The following is a 21319-nucleotide window of genomic DNA, read 5'->3' as shown; positions in this document are numbered from 1 at the left end:
CAGCTTGGATAAATCCATGAATTCCCGTAACAAATTCTGTAAAGCTTCATCACTGATCCTCTGTGTAAGTACAAACAAGACTGACGAATAGTGACTGGAGTCGACTGCTAATGAAGAGCATACACTTCGATGCACATAATCACTGACGGGTGTTACATGTGGTTTTCGAATGTTCCCAGGTGGGCAGCGAATGAACTGGGACACCCATGAAACCCCTGCTAACGGGTCTCTAAACAATTTTCCTAAACTGTTTTAAATATCAAACTTTTCTCTACAATTGTTTCTCCATCTAGAAATGCTCTGTCTCCCTCATCAGGCCAGGTGGATCCTTCAGGAAATCCCTCGCAAACACTGTGATCTCCTCTCTCCCAATAGTCCTACCCATTAACTTTGACGTCAGTGAGAAGCCATCTGCAGGTGGGTAAAAGGCAGCATGCCGGTGATCATCGGCCTGAACGATGCAGAGGCGAGGGTAGACCATGAGAGATGGGCGGTACTCCTCCGTAATCTCGTTTTCATGTTCTGTCAGGATTGAACAGGGTCAGAGGTGTTAAGGAGAGGTGAAGACCATAGTCAGTATTAGAGAAAGTCACATAAATTTGAGAAATTAAGGTATGTTAAACATTTTCTGAAGTTCTGTGTAGTCCATAGCAACTTACCAATAACTTCCATTCAGTGGTTCCTAAGTACTAGTAATCAATTACTGGTTCCCACTTAGTTCAATTTCTGCATGAGTGAAAGCTCTCTCTCCCTCTCTCTATATATATATCTATTTACCTACTGTAAAACATGATATATTCGCGGCATGAAATTTTCGCGAATTGGAGCCGACGGCCTTTTCCGTGGCATGAAATTTTCGCGAATTGCCACTGGCGTTCAATGCATGTAGTGTACACAAGAACTTTCGCGGGCATTTTAATTTCGCGAATCTTGACGCTCATGAAATTCGCGAAATTAAAATGCACGCGAACATTCCTCGTTTTACAGTATCTATCTATCTATCTATTTATTCATCTATCTCTGTATACACCTATCCATCAAGTTATCTTAACATCCGTCCATCTATTTATCTATCCATCTATTTTATTTATTCATCTATCTATATATCCATCTATCTATCTGTAGCCCAGATGGCTACTAGCACATATAATAAAGAATAGAATAGAAGAAGATAGAAAGTTAAAGAAAACAGAAGCATTACAGTTGTTTTCCAAGTCACCCTGTGACGTCAACATGAATCAGTCTTTTCCCCTTCTTGGAGTTTATGAAACCCTTTATTTTGCTTCCAGCTAGACTTCCTTTTTTTTGGTCAATTCTCCTCTCCCAAGAAAAGTTATTGGTCCTAGGAATTTATGAGTTTGACATTGACTACTTTCTCCAGCTAGTGGTCACTTCCCCCGCACTCTCCGTCCCCAAAGCCCCAATCCAAATTATGGGAATGACGTGTTTTTGCCCTCTGATCCCTAAAACATGAATGACCCTCGCTGGTCTAGAAGGTCGTTCTCCAGCAGAACTTCTCCTTTATTTTGATGTACTTTAGTGCATTGGGTCAGACAGGAATTCCAAAGACAAATTCAGGGACAACAACCCAGAAAAATGATGACGATGACGTTGGACGTCATAAGGACACTAGCATTCATTTGTTTTATGATTTTATTATCCAAGAAACAATAAGTCTTGACCAGTGGTTACAGAGAAAGAGGAAATAAAGAAACCAAAAGACAGTGGGCGAGTTTATCAGAAATTGAGATGAATCATAGAAAACGGAGTTCCACAGAAACGAATGGGAGGAGCTAATGGAAGAACTGACCAATAAGAAATTAATTTCCAGTGAAGATCACACCCCAAAATAAGATTTAGCCAATGAAATACTTTTAGGGAAAGGATACCAATAGTGAATTTGTTACAAAAGACCATGTTTGAGCAGACGAGATTTGACAGATAGAAAAAAGGGGACACAACAGAGGAGCTGCGTGATTAGAGAGACCGGCAGATAGAGAAGGGCCAAGAATAGTTGGAGACCGCAGAGTTAGAGTCAGAAGATCCCCTTCCTTATCCATCATGCTCCCCTCCATATTAATCAACTAAACTCTATCAACGCTGCGAATGTGACGAGGATCTTGGTTGAACTGCCCAAGAGTTAACGAGTTACGCGAGTAACTGGTGGACAACGACAAGTTGAGAAACTATACGCCACGACAAGACACAACTTTGGTTTACACCAATGTGGGGTGTAACGAACTCGAAAAAGTCGACTGATGTCATCAGAGATGTTGAAGCGTCCTGTCAGGTTGCCACAACGTGGACTGCAATGATGACGAATCGTTTAAGGAAGCAGTGAAAGCAGACCAGTTAACAGACGCCCCAGCCCCTTGGACGAGCTCGACCGACATGCAGACGAGAACCTCATCCCGCGACCCTGCCGATGTCGAGATAAGTGGCCACACCCACTAACATCATTTTCCCTATTAACCAAATCCCTCCCTTTCCCATAGATTAAGATGGTAGAATATGAAGTAACGGTCTCCAAAGGTGTAGAAGAGTAAAGTGATAAATGATGGGTTCAATTGTGTTGTAAGGAAAGTAATTGGTGTTTGTAAACAAGTATCTATATTTCAGACCTACGAGGAGGCAGGTCGGTGAATAAATATGCTGTTCGCAGCATTGACATTTTTGAACATAAATTTTATCCTTCTCCTGCATTTTATATTCACTGTTGTTGTGAAGCAATATTTAGTCTCTTTCTGACTTTTGGAAATTTGTTGATGATTGGTGTCTATGTGATTAGCTAACCCCCGACCAGTACGGAGAGAAGCTAACAGACCAGACCAAAATTTATCCGCCTCTGTACAACATTGGTCGCCCCCTTGAGACAAAAAGGGGTGTGGGGGTTGCATATCTATTTATCCAGCTATTAATCTACATTGTATCTATCTATCTATCTATCTATCTATCTATCTATCTATCTGTCCATCTATCTCTTCAACCCTGTTATTGTAAGTATGAGTCTGAGCTTTGAGTTGCTGGTTCTGTTTAACTTTTAATCCATGGTATACTCACCCAGGACGAACTTGGAGTAATGGACAGGGACAAATCTTGCCACCCAGCGTGGAAACTCTTCCACATCCACCCATGTGAAGACAAGGTCCTGGTAGAGATCATATGCTGCTGACGTCAGTGCCTTGAGGGGGAAGTGATAGTGTGGACGATGGATAGAATACATGGTAAGTACGAGATACAAATAATCCTCAGTGACAAACCATAGGACCATAGGATTATGATATGGTCTAACTTACTGGAGAACACTGTGTCAGTACCAGCATTGCTTTCACAAGCAGGCCCTATAAGAATTACAACCCCGACATAGACAGGTATCCATCTTTAACACTTGAGTGCGTACACACACGATAGGTAAGGCTGAATTCAAACTTGAGATCTCCTGTTCCAAGGGGAGTTTCCCCCAAACCACAATGTATTTATTCAGTGAATGCAAAAAGATCAGAGAAACATTCTGTGAAAGTTTGAGGGAAAAATCAGAGAAGTTGTTTAAAAGCTCTGAAAGTTTTGGTCAATTCCATATACTGTCCCCTCCATATGGAGCTAGATTACAATACATTGAATTCAAAAGAGAATTTCACAAAAGTTAATTTTGCTAAGATATCCAAAGAGCACTTGACCTGGCTCCTCCTGAAGGCAGGGACAATGATACTTGCCTTTTCAATCAGGTCAAGGTAATGTAAGCTTTATGTAAAGAAAGGGACATTTAGAACATTATTTGTATATTTTCTTCCATTGTGTTACTATTTACCTTAACAAAATGTGATGAGGGGAAGCTACACATAATATAATTGGGTTATGCACTGCACATCTTGGGCCATAGAACCTCCCTCAATAACAATAAAAACCCTTCAGATTGCTGAGTATTCTTTATGTTCTCTCCCATATAGAAGTCATGGATATAATGACACAGGGTCAAAGGTCAAGGAATAATGTGGGGGTGGTTGGTGTAAGATACCTGTTGAAATGGTGAGCCATCCTCCATTTGGTCTCTGTGAGCCAGGGCTATGAGAACAGGCAGGCCACTTTTGAAGACAGAGTTCTTATGCTTGGTGTCAAACCCCACACTTGAAGGAATAAAGCATGTGAAGGATCATAATATCACTATGACAGCTCTACAAGGTAGTCTGACGAGGACTGATTATTTTTTTTTTTAAGTTTGGAAAAAAATTGATAAATTTGAGAAGGAGATCAGTAAAATTCACGGCAAAAGTTAAAACAGTTGACACACATTTCATTTAGTGTGTCATCTGGAGTAAAAAGCAAAATAGCCTTATTGGTTCATGTGTCTTCAACAGCTCTTCCACAGTATTTGTCTTTTCCCAAAAATGTATTGCTTTTTTTAATTCAAAGGAAGGAAGGCCTTAACTTCCTCAGAATTAGAGGAATGTAAGAATGTAAGTTTCTTCCTACTGACTTTAGTAGAGACAGAAAAAGTTTTTTCTTAAATATTGATATCATTGACACTTTGTGTGTGAACTAAATGATGGGTAAGACACTAGCTATGTCACTACGGTCTGATAAACTTAAAAGTTGTTGATGAGACCATGTAAGCTGACTTGCAGAAACTGAAATTGGAAATAAATTTCTGAATGCACATCTAATTTCAAATTCATACTTATTGACAGGTTTTATTTGTTACTTGTTTGTTTGTTTGCCTTTCCAAGGATGAAGGACATGATGTACCAGCATGCCTGAAATTTGGGAAGAGACCTCTTTCTGTTTCCTTCCTTTTAATACATGGTTCTAAATCAATAATTCCAATATAGGTGTGGAATCATTAACAAAACTACACAACTAACAAGTGGGACTATGATAATGAAAAGAAAAAAAAAATCACACTTCTGTAGCATGTGCACTTGACTTACCTGGAGTAGGCATGGAATGATGTCACAGTGAGATGAGTGACGGGAAGTCGACTGTGGTCCTCAACGAACTCTGTGATGAGGTCTGTGCAGGCGGCATGGTCATCCTCGCACTTCTGGCCTGACCTTAGTTTGTACCTGAGGGAGACGGGTGAGGGAGGGGCAATACCACCATATCATCAAACTGTTTGCACTTGTGATAATGTCTGTGTCGCTACCAAGGCATGCATTACAGATTAAATGAAAAGTCCACACATTCTGAACACATTTTTTGGATACTGAATTTCATGGCTTTAACATCCACATACCATATCTAAATCAACTTTGGCTGATACAAATAGAAAACAAAAAAGGTTTGCAGGGCTGCCAACTCTCACACAATTCACTCAATTTTAACGGGTCCTCCTTCTACACCATGCATCCTCCTCACCTCACAGTGTCTCACTCCACAGCTCTGACTCAGGGTTGGCAGCCTCGGTCTAATGTTTCTACAAATTTTCTAGAAGGAGCAAGTAAAGCACTATTTGAATAGGACATTGCTTTAAGCCAGGTGCACTTACTTATGAGGGGTGTGGAATTTATGTATCTGAGAATCAGCCTCATCTTGCAGGGCGGCAATCAGGTTCCGCCCACTGGTGATGACCTTTGACACCACCCCATCCCGCCGTTGCATTTCGATTTTGCTGATGATCAACGCTGTTCCCTCACTAATCCTCTGCCTGTCAGCCTGCTTGATGTTTTCTGCATAGGCAGCGAAGCAGCGAGCCTTGCCATAGAGACGCTCACAGGCCACCTGGAAACAGTCCAGTGGGTACCAACTCTTGGCTCCACCCACTGATCTCAGGTACTGTCCAGCAATGGTGATTGGGTAGACTGTGGCTTGAAGGATTACGTCTGTTGTCTGTGAGTATTTCACAAAGATAGTCATGTACATATTGGCAAAGAGCGTCCCAGATGTGCATGTCGATATGGTTTGTAAACAATCCTTAAATAGTTTTTACTCAACTGATGACAATCCAAAGAAGAGTCTGATGTCAATCCATTAAATGTGACTCAATCCCAATCATACAGTCTGTGTCACGATGCTTACCCCATAATGTACCCACCCTGATTCAAGGTTTTGAATAGGAGTATGTTCAGGTTCAGAAAAATTAGGAGTAATTAAAAGATGTCACAGTTAGCAGCTACACTAAATGCAAGTTTTTAGTTCAAATGAAATCAGACCAAATTCTTAAGTGTCAGAAGAGACAAGATTTCATTTGTTTGTTGATACTACATGCAAAACACTGCTCAACTTCAACTTTTCAATGTGAAAGTTTCCCTGATTTTGTTCTGCCTACCAGATTATAATTTGTGAAGTGTCAATGATAAATAGGACGCTCCTCAAACTTTGCTCCTCTCTAACCTTTGCTATTTCTTGATGTCTACCCCATTTAAAGGGGTATTCCAGACAATTTTTATAATTTCACATCATGTAGTACATAAATCGACAGCTCCATGTATAGATTTGTGGAATTTATTGTGGTTCTTGAGCAGAGAAACAATACTATGAAAAACCTTAAACAAATTACACTGAACAAGGATGATAACATAGGAGGCTCATATATTTCAGAAACGTAGCAGTGTAATTCCATTACAATACTGCTTGCTTGCGAGTTCACCTGTGTATAATCTATGCATGCCTTCTTCTTTTGTTCCGCTTCCTTGACCCCAACTCATGCATTCTTATGGTGACCCTGCCATGTCATCATCCTTGTTCATTGCAATTTGTTATAAATTTCGAAAATATTCTTATTCTTCATCCCCATTATCATAAATCTGAAACTCTGTCCTCAGTATAACTAATTTATAGTTGTTCAAATGTAAAAATCTGAAAATCATCCGGATGTTTCCTTTAAATATATTCTGTGATGTGTCGAGGGGAAGTGTAGAGGCTCCTTGTGTTTTTAATTGTTTACCTTTTGCTCTTTCTGGATATCTTCGTGAGATCGAATCTGGACCCTGGGCATGGCAATTTCTGCAAACCACTCCATGATCTCATGTTCCTGTAAACGGAATACCAAGAGCAAACTGATTGTAAAGTGCATTTTTATCTCATTCCACTTCCCTGTGCTCTTCTTCTTCCTATTTTTGCTGTTATGTTTCCATGCTGCTGCACTCTCTCTGAGCCATCACATTTAAGATAATATTTTAAAGTACAAATTCTAACCATGAACAAGAATCTTAGACAGTCTCATCTTATCTGTGAGATGTGTATTTCTCCTTAGAACTCAATAATAGGAACAAAATTGGCCTGGAACTGTTAGTGAAAACACCAAAAATTGTATATGACTGGAAGTGCAGTGCTGTTGGTTGTTGCTGAAACTGTACAGGTAATCATCTGATCTTTGAGTCTCAGAGTTCTTTTGTTGAAAATAATTCTTGAAGGCCTACATGGGTTCCTGTTAATATCTCTCTCTGTCTATCCCTCTCTCCTTGACCAGGAAGTGATGTATTCCCAAGTTTGACAATTGTGGAAGATATACCCGGTGCAATCTAAAACAATAAAAACTAGAAATGTCGCTAAGGCGACTGCTATGCCTCCGCCATAATGCACGATTCTCCTAATAGGTCTATAGTACATGTGGACAATGCATAATTACATTTTCACAATATTGGCAAAATATTGAAATTACATGTTTGTCACAAATGTGTTGAATGTTCACCTTCCTTTACCTAGGTTTAATTAGATGAATAGGAGAGCATGTATTTGGGGATTCAAGGACTTTAACTTGACTTTGACCATTCATAAGTGTATGAATACTGTAATTTTCAAGGTATGGAGAAAAAGTGTAATTTCTGTATTGAAAAGTACACTGTTACCATTTTCTTTTGGCCTTTGACCCTAAAATTCATAGGATAATCACTGTCAGGCAGAACATGCATAAATATGTAGTAAGTTTCAAGATAACTTGAGCCACTTCTGAGATATGGAGGAAAAAGTTAGTTCAGCACTTTCCCTTGATCTTTGACCTTTTGACCTTTGAGGCAAACCCCCCCCCCCCAAAAAAAAAAAAAAAAAGAGAGAAAAAGAAACTTTCCAGATAATCTAGGTTATACATGCATACACCAAGTGCAAAAAAAAAAAAAAAAAAAAAATTCTGGCATTACATAAATATGAGGGAAATAGTAACAATTTGAAGTGTTGCACTTGACCTTTGACCCCTGACCTTTGACCCTATGAACCCTAGATTCTCTAGATAATAACTGCCAGTCAGTACATGTTTATATACTATGTGCCATGAAGATACCTTGAACAATTTCCAAGGTACGGAGAAAAAAAGCTAAGTTTTAATATTTTAACTTGACCTTTTGACCTTTGACCTTTGACCTCATGACCCAAAACTTTCACCAGAGAATCTTAATTGGGTAATACATGTATACACTAAGTTTCAAGAAAATATCTTCAGGCATTGCATAGATATGGAGGAAATAGTGAAATTTTACGTATTTGACCTTGACCTTTTGACCTTTGACCTTGACCATGTGCACCCAAAAGTTGATAGGCACAACTTCACCCCCTAATACACATACATGCCAAGTTTCATTAGGATACCTTAAAAGGTTTTAATAGTTACCCTGTCCACAAAATTTATTACGGACGGACGGAAGGACGGACGGAAGGACGGACGGAAGGACGGACGGACGGACGGACGGAAGGACGGACGGACGGACGGACAACCCGAAAACATAATGCCTCCGGCACCACTTCGTGGCGGAGGCATAAAAATATAAATGTCTGAAGTGAGGGCTACACATTGGGCGAAACATTCCTAAACACCCTACATACCAGCAAGACTCCATGGTAGTCCATGCGCAGTGTGTGCTGATGGTGGTCAGGGGACAGGCACCGCTCACTGCTGTGCTGACCAAACGTCCTGAAGGCTATCAGGGTGGGGAATCCCCGGACATTGAGCCTGGCACACGTCAGTGGGTCGGACGTGCAGTTGAGGATGTAAGCAGAGCCACCCTCTGGGAATATTTTCATTTGGACATGATCATAAAGTTGTGTCAGTAGGATTATGAAATGTAATGATCATAATCAACTTATGAATCTGGATTCATTAAAGGCATTGCTTTGCCCACATGACAACCTGTTCAATAGATATTTGACCCCATATCAAACAATACTGAAATTGTCTGAACAGTTTGTTGATTGCCAGGTACATGAAAAAGGGTCTCACAACTCCTGAGTTTGTTCTCTTAATACAAATCTACTTCTAGCACTGAAGTTGATTTTGTTTGAAATTCATTCCATTAATGTTTTGAATAGATTTACAACATTTAAATTTACAAACACTAGATACTTAAAATAGTGGTGTCCCACATTTGTTCCAAAACTTACCATGGCAGATGATAGACAATATCAATGGAAATAAAATGTTAAATTGAACTTCTCTTCCATCAGTATAGAGAAGTCATTAATAGAATGAGTCATAATCTATTTACATGGTACACATTCTTTCTGATAGTATGCAGCAGTCTTCTGTGCGCCTACCTACAGATTCTACGCTCTTGGTCACTCTCTCAAACATGGCTTGTTGCCGCCGGCAACTCCCGCATCCCTCCTGGATGAAGAAGACCAGATTGGTCTTGGGTTTGTCCCTCCTCCTAGAGTTCTTCTGGGCGTTGACGAGGGCCTGCAGCTCCTCAGCCCTCATGTCTCCGTGAGAAAGTTCGATGACATGAGGCCAGCTTGTGTCGGTCACTTGGGTGATGCTACCAATTTGAGGAGTGGCTCGAGATGCCTGACAAAATCATACAAAATGTGTGCACACAGTCAAAATCAGCATCTTGCATTTCAAAGCTGTGGACATACGGAAATACATGTGTGCACAGGTATGCTCTAATAAATCTAAATAAAGATGTGAAGATCAGAGTCATGAACATTGTGTTGTTCATATTGTCAGGAGCTTTCAATGAAATGTCATTTTTCTGGCTGTCAAGAAGATTCCAAGCTCTTGTTGTGGTCCATAATAACCCTTTATCTAAATTCTAGCCAAGATTATCATTTAGGTCATGTTAGAAGAAGATGTGTGCATGCTCCAGGTACCAAGCACAGAATTATGTGCTTGATAATCTTTAGTGGTTGACACTCATTAACAGTACATCACTATCATGGCAACCTCTGCCTCTGAAAATAACAAGATTTCTGTTCCAGAGTATGTGAAGGGCATATCGTAAAACAACAACAACAACAACAACAACCCAAAACAAGCAAACAAACAAACAAACAAACATTCTATCCATGTTTGCAGTGTGACATCAGGAGAAAGAGTGGGACTTCTGTATCTTCAGGTGACTGGGAGATGCCATCAGTGGTTACGGACAGAGTAAAACAAAGAATTCAGGCACATTTCCAAATAAATACCCGATTGTTCATGCTACTGCCATTTCTCATAAAATCTGAAATGTGTTGTTCTACTAAAAATGCCAACTTTAGATAGAATCTCTATTCTGGTAAATCATCAATTTTTCATTTACTCATTTTTTTGTGTGTAAAATATTGACTTTTTACCTAGTCTTTGAAATAGACTATAACATCAACAAACATGCTTACAAAGAGGTCTCCAGACTGTAGTTGACCTGTAATCCTGGTGTCACTGTCAACTCCTTGGTGTGCAGAAACATTCTTTCCAATACCACCATTCTTTTTCCTAGAGGATCTGGGCTTGAAAGTGGGCGGTCCCTCACTCCAATGGTCTGCCCTACCCTCAATGGAAGTATTGACTGATGTGATACACACAGGCATCACCAGGCTGGACTCTCCCAATGACACCTAAAAAGGGGGTAAATGATATCAAATGATGATTTGGCCACTCTTATCGCTATTTCTCAGTGAATGTTTGTTTTGTTTTTATCAGTATACATTGCATTAAGAAGAGCATGACATCATAAAAGCATTTAGTCAGTGTGTGACACTGTTGTAAGATAATACCATTTACTACAGTGCGCTCCCGTTATAACGAAATGCTTGGGACCGGCAGTTTTCTTTCGTTATAACTGAGCAAATACAATATATAACGAAAACAAGGAACCACGTATATATATCATATTATGTTTGCTGAATACTCATCATACACTGGAAAGCTATGTGAAATGTGATGGGATAACTGTATTACAATGATAAACTCAAGTTCCCCTCAGAAACTGTGCATGACACAAGGAGCAAACACACAGTGGTGAGAAGCGTTCACCTATGCAGAGACGCTATAAATGCTTGTTCCGCTACGTATTTTTGAAAGCAATTCCCATTTCGTTATAACGAAGCACATTTCTTTTGTTTTTGTTTGTCTGTGGCGCTCGGAAAAGACTTCGTTATAACGGAAATTTTGCTATAACCATGTTCGTTATACGCGCATTTTGTACCAGAGACTTTAATGGTGTTAATTTTGGGACCAGAAGATTTACTTCGTTATAACTAAATTTCGTTATAACCGTGTTCGTTGTAACGGGAGTGCACTGTAATGTCATACTATGGGGAATTCTGATTTGATTAGATGAAAAGAAAACGTTACAAATCATGTCATGCATATTTTGACTCTTGTTTTATTAGCCTAATTTCATCTAAATGGCAAAGTAGAAGTTCACAGAAAACACAATGGTAATACCAATTTTCATCCCTGTACATACTAAAAGTAGAAAAATGCTAGAAATTAGTCAATCTGTGAGATACAACCTCTTTGGCATAAGTGCTGACTGACTCCTGTATTTCGTACCTCCATGTCATATGAAGTACCCTGCAGAGCAAAATGGAATGGTCCTCCATTTCTGTCTGTTAATGTGATGTTATTGTCTGTCAGGAACATTCCAACTGCTGGTGGGGTTGGCATCCCTTGTGGCATTGCTATCTGCTGTATGCCCCTCCCTGAAAAACATACAAGCAGGGGTCGCACTTAACTTTTTTTTTAACTAGCCAGGCGGACTACTTAGAATCAATTTTGACACTGAAGTAATATTTTGGCTAGCCAGACGGACTAGTTACTTCAGAATTTTATGATTTTTAGCTAGTCCGACATGATTTTGGGTGGCCAATGGCCAGCGGACCATCGCCAATTTCGAACCCTGACAAGGAAAGAAATATATGAACATACAGAGCAAGAAACAAAAGCAAACTTAACACTGATTATGGCATAATGTGGCTCTCCACTGGATGACTGTGCAACGATCTCATGAATAGAATGGTTGCTACGAGGTTGCTATACACTGGAACATACTCCTCATGTGTGCTATGCAAGATATGATTTAATAGTAGGCTTACTGTGTATCAATAAGAAAATTGTTTGATATACTTGGAGTTAAATCCAGAGTCAAGTGACAAATCAGGTTTAAGAATAATATATGTTCATATCATCTTTACCAAGTTACGCAAGTGAATATAATGCATACTATAGTTCACACAGACAGTTGAAAAAAAGAAGAAGAATGAAATAAATATCCTGTGACATACAATGTAGTGGTGAAAGCTGCCACGCAAGTGTGTTGAAACCAATGTGCATACTGGTACCTAACATGGACTGGTCAATATACCTATCAAAAGTTAAATCACCCATGTAGGTAAACTATGTGATGAACTACATTGCAGTTGAAAAGTTTGTGTAAACAAAACTAACATTTGATTCATTAGCACATCATTCACTCAGTGTCTCTATGAAAGAGAAGCTGGACCTCAAGGGTCGACAAACAATCTCGCTTTGGGCTGATTTGACTGCTTGTATTTAACACAGAAACAATCACTCACCTCTCCCTCTCTCCTGGTTTCTCCAAAAGAGAGCTGTGAAAGGCAGTCCTTTGACTTCAGGAATTCTCACCCACCTCGGCACAACTTTTTCAAGAGAGCATGCAGTATCATGTCAACACATACGTAACAAGCAAAGTGTATGCACAAATACATGTAGGTAACGGAAAGTTGTGACGTAAATTGAACAGCTTTGGTTAACAGAATACAAGCCATCAAAAATGTTGTTAGTGTCATGACTGTTAAACTTCTGCCTGGGAAAAAAACACTCCATACTTCAGTTGGCATTTTTTCTTCTGCAAAACTTCAGCTCAGTTTTGTTGTTTTTATCATTATGTTTTTTTCTTATTGTGCCTTCTGTATTTTTTTCCCCTACCCTAAGACAAATTATAGATCATGAGGCCTTCTGATCCTCATATTGCAATGATATGCACAACCTTTCTCAGCTGAAATAACAGCGTCTGCTACTCAAAAAAAAAAAAAAAAAATCAAAGTTGTAGCAGCATAGAAGCTGTTCCTGTGGCAAATACAATTAACTTACGATGCCATTCTAGTGAAATGCTTCTTGAAACTGATATTTTGGCTATTCAACAAGGTCATCAATTCCTTCTATGTCATTGCCTTGATGAAGGCATCACCCACTTCCCTTCAAGTCAGCTGTGTCATATTTCTCATGTCAATGAGACATTGCAACTTAAGATTATATGTAGGAAAGTGCCTATAAGATGGTTATAAATAAAAATTGTTCGAAGAAGCCGCAATGAGACTTGCCCTAGAGGAAAATTAATGTACAATTGAGGACGTAAACCTCACCAGCTAAACTTGAGGGGGGCATTTCATGAAGCATTTTGTCTGACAAAGTTGTCGGACAAATTTGCTCTCAGCCAATCAGATGCAAGGATTTCAGTAGCTTGTAACAGTTTGTCAGAAAAATATCCAACCAAACTGCTTCATGAAATGCCCACCTGGGCCCTGTTTCATAAAAGATGTTAGGATGGCAACTCTTGCTGGAATGTCAATTTCCAATAGCAACAGCCAATCAGGAAGCTGAATTCTTGTCGTTACCATGACAATTGCCATTCCAGCAAGAGTTGTCATCGTATCAACCTTTCATGAAATGGGGCCCAGGTGTACCATCAAGGTGGAAGCAACACTTACTGTCCTGCTCCAGCTCCACATCCACTGTGCCAAACCTGAGCATGGCACCCTCCTCTTGCAAAGCCCTCATCGTATCAAGGAACGTCTCTAGGTAGAGGACAGCATCACTGGCCCAGTGGGCATAGAAACAGATGAGGATGGGGGCGCTCTCCTGACCAAACACTTCTCTTTGAAAATTATGCTTTGAGCGCAGAGGGGGGAGGAAGAAAAAAAGATGATTTGTAAAGATTCCATTGTCTCATCTATTCCACCAGTATTTATCAAAGTCAAATTAAGCACTTGTGGAAGTGCACTTCATATAAAGCTTAACAATAATCATAGGACATGACAGGCAGTAACAATGGCATCGCAGTTACCATGACATTGCAGTTAACATGACATTACAGTTACCATGACATCACATGTAACATTGCTAGCATTTCCTTAACTCCTTACAGCAGTGAAAATTGAAATACTCACCACAGTTAAAGACTTGGCCTTTGATGTTTGGGCGAGTACAAATGGCTCTACGTACTGTATCGATGCTTGGAAGTCCTCAAACCTTTGCCAGACACGGAGACGTTGATCTGAAGTAGATGGAGAAAGATTCATGAATCATAGATGGACCATTACAGCCCTAGAAGATCCATACACAGAACTGAGGACTACAACGTCAAATGGCTGTGTAGATGTACGCTTAATGTGTTTTTTGACTTGGGGAAATTTTCCTGAACTGTTTTGCAGTAAATGCTGAGATATGAATGTGATTAGGAGAAAACTCTCATATAAACATATATCTTGAGACACAATCTAAGATAGAACCAATCAGAAGAAAGAGGCACACACAGATACACGTGGAATGTATTGATGAAACAGTGACAAGGAGATACAAGTTATTCACATCTACGTATAGTGGTTCACTTCTCTCTGATACTAGCCAACACGGATCCATCTTGACTTCCTTTACAAGATCTTTCAAAATCCATTATCTTCATTCCAATACCTGAAACAGTCTTCTGTTTAATAGTGTCTGTGGTTAGCAGTTGTCTTTCTGTAATGGTGCCTTGTTTGACCCCTTGTATGCTTTGAGTGGAGATTGACACAGAGCAACCCATAGCAGTGTACACTGTTCAAATCCCTGGCACAGAAAGGGTTAAAGGTATGCTTACAAACACATTACTACGAGCAAATCACCGAGTCATACACAATGGCATCACAACATGAATCCTAAAACAACCCGACGGAAGAATTGCATGATTTGAACATGAATCCTACCTCCTTTTCTGAGCACCAGGATTGCAGGCTCCACTCTGACACCAAACCTGTGCTTGAGGGACTCCTCATCCTTGGATCCTGGATGCACAATAAACAGCTCAAGGTTCTCTGGATAGGTTTCCTTTAACTGAAAGTACATCATGAGCAACAAAGAAAATTTAAGAAAAAAGAAAGAAATCTGGACCATAAGTAAGAAATTTGATATTCAGCAATGAATGGAAAAGTTTGACTTGGTCAAAAAATGTTGACACTGTTTAAGCATTCCTATTCAGTTGCACACCATCTTGTGGATTAGAATCACATCTGCAGCAATTGTAAGTCATAATGCATTAAAGGGGACAAAAATGGGATGATATTGTGACAGTTCCTATTTCAATATGCACATGAGATTATAACTTCTTTTCAATTTGTCTCAGTTTGGCATATTTTCCATGATGTTGCTACTTTCATCATTTCTGCTCTCATTCTACAACATGTTCCCATGGTGGTATGGTGGGGTGGGGATGGGGGAGGAATAGAGGAGGGCAGGGAATTCCCCTCTGAGAGTGAGATGACACACCCACCTCCAGTAGCATCCACTCCACTTCATAGTGATGGGTCTCTCCAGGGAAGGCTACCACAGTCAGCTGCCTCTCATCTACAGCAGCATCTCTGAGCTCACTGACACTGGCTTCCTGCAGTCTGTTCTGGTGCTTCTGAGCCTGTACACATCCCCATGACCACAAGGAAAGGATATCTGCATATCAGTCAATATCTGCCTAGTGCAGTGTTCAAGGAGAATTCTGATTAGCATGGTATTTTTTGAGGTCTCTTCACAATCAATATGTACAACCACTATTTATACTGTATGATTTTTTATTTTCAGTTTTTATTTCATGCTGACAGAAACTGTAACGTTAGGCCTATATGGCAAGACAGAAAGGTACAATTATCAGATGTGAATAGCCTTAATTTTAAAGGCAAAAGAGCATTTCTAAATCACAAAATTGTTACATTATTTTGATTTTCTCAAGTAGGCCTATGGTCAACATGAAGAATATCAACGAACTAGAAATGTCGCTATGGCGACTGATGCCTCCGCCATAATGCATGATTCTCCCAATAGGTGTATGGTACATTGTCTTCACAATGTGTTATGACAGTTTCACAAAACTGACAAAATATTGAAATGACAGGTTTGTCAGAAATATCTTGAATGTTCACTTTCCTTGAACTAGGTTTGCTATTATTGTCTAAGAGTGCATGTACCTGTATTTGGGGAATTGAGAACTTTTACTTAACTTCTGACCGACCCTTTTATAAGTTTATGCATTGAGTAATTTTCAAGGTATGAAGAAAGAGTGTAATTACAGTATAATATATATATATCTATATATTTTTTTGCATTTAAACCTGGCCTTTGACCCTTAACCTTTGACCTTTGACCTTCTGGCTGGAAATTTCCCAGAGAATCTCCATTAGGGAATACATGTTGGCCTATATATCAAGCTTTTGTTTTAAAAATGATAATGCAAGCATTGCATAATAGTATATGAGGGAAATAGTAAAATTTTGAGGAGTTGACCTTGACCTTTGACCCTGACTATTGACCCATGACCCCTACATTCCCTAGAAAATCCCTGCCAGTCAGTATATGCGTATGTACCAAGTTCCATGAAGATACATTGAACCATTTGCGAAAAAAGTGAAATTGTGACATATTCACCTAACCTTTGACCTTTTGACTTTTGACCTTATGACATGAAACTCTCTCTGGAGAATCTTTATGCAGTAGTACATGTCTACACTAAGTTTCAAGAAAATACCTTCAGGCATTGCATGGATATGGGGGAAATATCAACGTTTTTAGCATTTGACCTTGACCTTTTGACCTTTGACCTCTTGCCAATGTCACTAAAATCTACTCACCTAATTGCCCCATCATACATCATCCTTGGACCAAGTTTGGTGAAAGCTGCTTCATCCAGTTTTGAGTTATCACGTAAACAGATAAATTTTAGGATTTGACCTTGATCTTTGACCTTTGACCTCTGTCCAATTTCACTCAAAAACTAATCAAGTAATTGTCCCATCATACATCATCCTCCGACAAAGTTTGGTGAAATTTGCTGAATCCAGTCTTGAGTTATCGTGTAAACAGATACAATTTAATGATTTGACCTTGACCTTTGACCTTTGGCCGATTTCACCCAAAATCTAATGAAGTAATTGCCCCATCATACTTTATATTTGGACCAAGTTTGGTAAAATTCCAGTCAATATTACTCAAGTTATCGCGTAAACGAATGCGGACGGACGTACGAACAGACGTACGGACGTACGTACGGACAGACGTACGGACGTACGTACGGACGGATGGACGGACGGACAACCCGAAAACACAATGCCTCCGGCACCAATTCGTGGCGGAGGCATAAAAATGACATTTTAAACAATTGAATATTTCAGAAAGGAAATTTTAAAAAGCATTTCTCTACTTAAATCACAATAGAGCAAAATCATACTCTGCACTCTGAAATTTACCATTTTTTTCCCCATCTGGCACAAGCTACATATGTATGAACAAAACTAATTTCTATTATCTCACCAAATGTTTGAACCAGTGCAAGAGCTTCTTCAGTTTGGGAGAACCAGTGTAGTCTTCAGGGACAGCTGTTCCGATGTAACATCTCAAAGTTGGGAGGAACTTGGGGAGTTCAAAATCTCCTAAAGGCTGCAGAGTACAATTGTGAAAGAACAACAAATGACTTCATGAAAGGTTGCTTAACCCGTTGAGGACGGATTGATTTTGCTACAACATGCATTTCCTATAGACACTTGGCTGAGTATACTTGGCACTCGTCCTTAACGGGTTAATCACACTGGATATCTCTACTCCTTTCTGTACAACTAAGACATATCCTTACTACTCACACACACTCTCCCATCCCCCCCCCCCCCCTCTCTCTTTCTATGTCCTTCTTTGTCTGTTTCTCTCACTCTTTCACTTTCACACACACACACACACACATGATACTAGTGGTGACCATTGGCCCAGGGCCACTAAAAATTGATATCGGGCTATAGGGATTTCCAAACAGACTATCTTTTGATGGCCCGATTGAGCACTTTGAATTCAAAATGGATTGTTATGTTTCCTTTAAGTTTTTTGGGCCAATACATTTCTTTTTTTGGCCACCAAAGTTTCAGTTTCAAAGACTTTAGTGAGCCTAACAGGCCACCAGAGAAAAATATTAGCATCAAGACCTGAATACCTTTAATACAGTCATATAAATTGATATCTGTACTTCATTTGTATAGGGGGCCTACCTCTCAACATAAATGTCTCTCCTTTATCAAATATGCTATCACAAACTCAAACAAACTCTTCAAAAAATACTTCAAAGAATTCAAAGTGAAGACATAGTACATTCAACAATTAATGATTTGTTTCATTGTAATTGATGTTTCCTATTTCAAACAACTTTTCTGTTTCATGAAAAAGCAAAAGCAAAATAACAAACAAGAACATGAGTAACCGACACCCATAAGACTTTGAATATTTAATACTTTGTGACCAATCATGCAAATAGAACCCTTAACACAAACACACAATATAATTCAATTCGGTGGATTCCATATACGGTGCGCCACCTATCGGTTGTAGCGGACAGGCCGATTTTCAACTTTGGGGTCGACATCGCGCTAGCTATGCAGCTAGAGCTACGCTGCAGCGCAGCAGACACTAGCTGCATGCGCAATGCACTGTTTACTGTACAATAACTGTACTGGCCTAGCGCCTGGCGATCGGTATACGCGGTAACTAGAGTCGACGAACTGAAGAAATACCTGAATGATCGTGGCATACCAGCGCGAGGAAAAACAAAGGACGAACTTGTTCAGCTTTCGGAGAAGTGTGGGGATAAATATGATGTTCTTGAACCGTGTGACCACGTAGAATCGGAAAAGAAACGAAGGTGTGTACGATCAGCGGATGGGACTGAAGTGAACTTGTAATTGTACGATAGGCCAGTAAGATGGACTAGGGATCTGAGTACTAGTCTATGCCTGATCTGTCGCTTGGAGATGTGTTTGCCTACCTTATCAATCAATGTGATTGGACCCCAGAAAGGCTAGCAAGCTTCAAAAAAAGATGATGGCTACCTTATGTTTAAGGACAATCACGTTGAAGATGTCCATATGGGACACATCCAGAACCACCCAGACCACTTACATCAAGGCAACTGTGAAGCCTGAGCAGCGTCAAATGGCAGAACGGTACGCTACATGGGTACTACTCACAACAGACGCTTTAGTCCATTCTGCTGGCTGTGGATGTGTTGCAGCGTAAGTTTGCTTTTTCTGTGATTTGTTGATTTTGTCATCTGTTACTCATGTTAGGGCCTAACTTCAGGCCAACCAGCCCGGGCGCCCGCCCGCCTGGCGCGGCCAGCTGAGCTGAGCTGCGCTGCTGCATGTGCATAGAATGCGAGTCATTTTGATGTCAACTTTTTCCCATAAGGCATTGCGGATTTCGGCCTGTCCGCTACAACCGATAGGTGGCGCACCGTATATGGAAGCCACCGAATTAAATGTAGAACAAGTAGCTGCCAGCTCATGAATTTCATACCCACCCCATATTTTGTCAGGTAGAGTCCAAGTTTCCAAGCTCTGAATGGTTTATAGGTCGATAGCTTGCTCCAAAGTTGCGACACTTTCTCCTCCAAGACAGAATCTGCAAAATTCAACACAGACCAGGAGAGAGAGAGAGAAAAGAAAAATTGCATGAATATAGATACATGTTTTATTATGTTTATTGACAATTATAAGCAAAAATTTTCATTGCTAACTTCATTTATTAGTATGTATGCTTTGTCTCATTAAAGATATCATATGCTCTGAACAAATGTACAAAAACTAAAAAGTCCAAGGACAAACTATCACTGCACAAGATGCATTGTTTCATGAGATTAGTACAACTTGATGCAGATAATGCATGCATACTGCTCACAAACTTCTGTCAAATTAGAAATATTCTTACTAAGCAAACCAATGTTTAGAGTTCATCTATACTTTTTTTTTTTTTGGGGGGGGGGGGGGAATGCAAAGGTAATAAAGTGTACACTTCACTTTCATTTGATCATTGCTGTTCAACATTATAAAGGTGATAGACTCATGTCACAACTGATACCAGTACAACATCAAACTTCCCTTGATCTATTTTGAAGTAGATGTTTGTCTACTTGACAGGAATACTGTATCAACAAAGCAATATCTATATGAGCAGCACACAAAATTATGCACTCTACATCACCTGCTTCTGAAAAGACTACACAGACTGGTGAGTGTATGCTTTTCTGTAGATGATTTAGCAGTGTGTCTGATGGAAACTGTTGGAGAGAGGGTTGGGGCCCAGTCTCCTCATGGTCCTTTTTGCTGACATCTTCTTTGTGATCAGGCAATGTGGATGATATGTTTGTCTGGTTCAAATGGGTAACCAGGCTGGAATCCAAGTCCTTCTGTGTCAGATGAGCATCTACAACCACTGAAGATGAATCCTCACAGAGGGAAACTACACACAATATACAATATAAATGATAATTAGTTTTGACAGTTGACGGATTCAAAATCAATTTATGTCAAATGTACAAAATGATAAACTTTGACAAGAGACTGAATGCTCGACATGCCAAGATTTATAACAATTAGTTGTTGTCCCCTCTCCTAACATTGGAACATTACTCAATTTTTAGCTAAAATCTAAACAGCTAACAGTGCAAGAGTTTTTTTTCCATTAATTCTTATAGGATTCTAATAGAATCTAATTTAAAGATTTTATCTTTTATTTTTAGTGCATGTGATGTGGTTTTTTTTTTCTGTCGGTTTATTTTTCAGAGGACAAAATCACAGGATTCTATTATGGATAGGTGCACTCAAAACTAGTATTAAATGTGACAACCTCCTAATTTGGGATTGAAAAAGTACACAATCACTATTAAAGGACAAGTTCACCTTCATAAACATAAGGATTGAGAGAATGCAACAATATTAGTAGAACACATTAGTGAAAGTTTGAGGAAAATTGGACAATCGATGCAAAAGTTATGAATTTTTAAAATTTTTGTGTTGGAACCGCTGGATGAGAAGACTACTACAGCCTGTGAGTCATATGCGTACAACAGTATAAAGAAAATATAAAGAAAATTCAACATATTTTCACTTTTTTCGC

The 21319-nt window shown here is 39.5% G+C and overlaps 1 protein-coding gene across 1 annotated transcript; it reads right to left on the bottom strand.

Moving 5' to 3' along the window:
- Nucleotides 1-289: 289 nt before the first annotated feature.
- On the bottom strand, nt 290-20533 carry LOC139719433 (uncharacterized). The gene is made up of 19 exons (XM_071630848.1): nt 20528-20533; nt 20405-20480; nt 19725-19825; nt 17699-17824; nt 15675-15812; nt 15112-15238; nt 14317-14423; nt 13858-14038; nt 12703-12786; nt 11681-11829; nt 10522-10740; nt 9460-9709; nt 8752-8933; nt 6881-6967; nt 5483-5823; nt 4926-5060; nt 4016-4124; nt 3061-3181; nt 290-522 (listed from the first exon to the last, which is right to left on the bottom strand). Exons 1-19 carry the CDS (start codon nt 20531-20533, stop codon nt 290-292), a joined length of 2772 nt encoding a protein of 923 aa, XP_071486949.1.
- Between the last annotated feature and the right edge of the window lie 786 nt (nt 20534-21319).

Source organism: Diadema antillarum, unplaced genomic scaffold (assembly GCF_040938485.1).
Source record: "Diadema antillarum isolate AM-2024a unplaced genomic scaffold, OU_Dant_1.0 scf00000110, whole genome shotgun sequence".
NCBI lineage: Eukaryota > Metazoa > Echinodermata > Echinoidea > Diadematoida > Diadematidae > Diadema > Diadema antillarum.
Note: the sequence above shows the minus strand (reverse complement) of the source record. Positions and strands in the feature narration are given on the sequence as shown.

Coding starts and splice junctions, on each gene's coding strand:
- LOC139719433 (XM_071630848.1), bottom strand. Junction 15,813..17,698: donor TGCACTGGTTCAAACATTTG/GTGAGATAATAG, acceptor GGATGTGTACAG/GCTCAGAAGCACCAGAACAG. Junction 15,239..15,674: donor TGGAGTGGATGCTACTGGAG/GTGGGTGTGTCA, acceptor ATGTACTTTCAG/TTAAAGGAAACCTATCCAGA.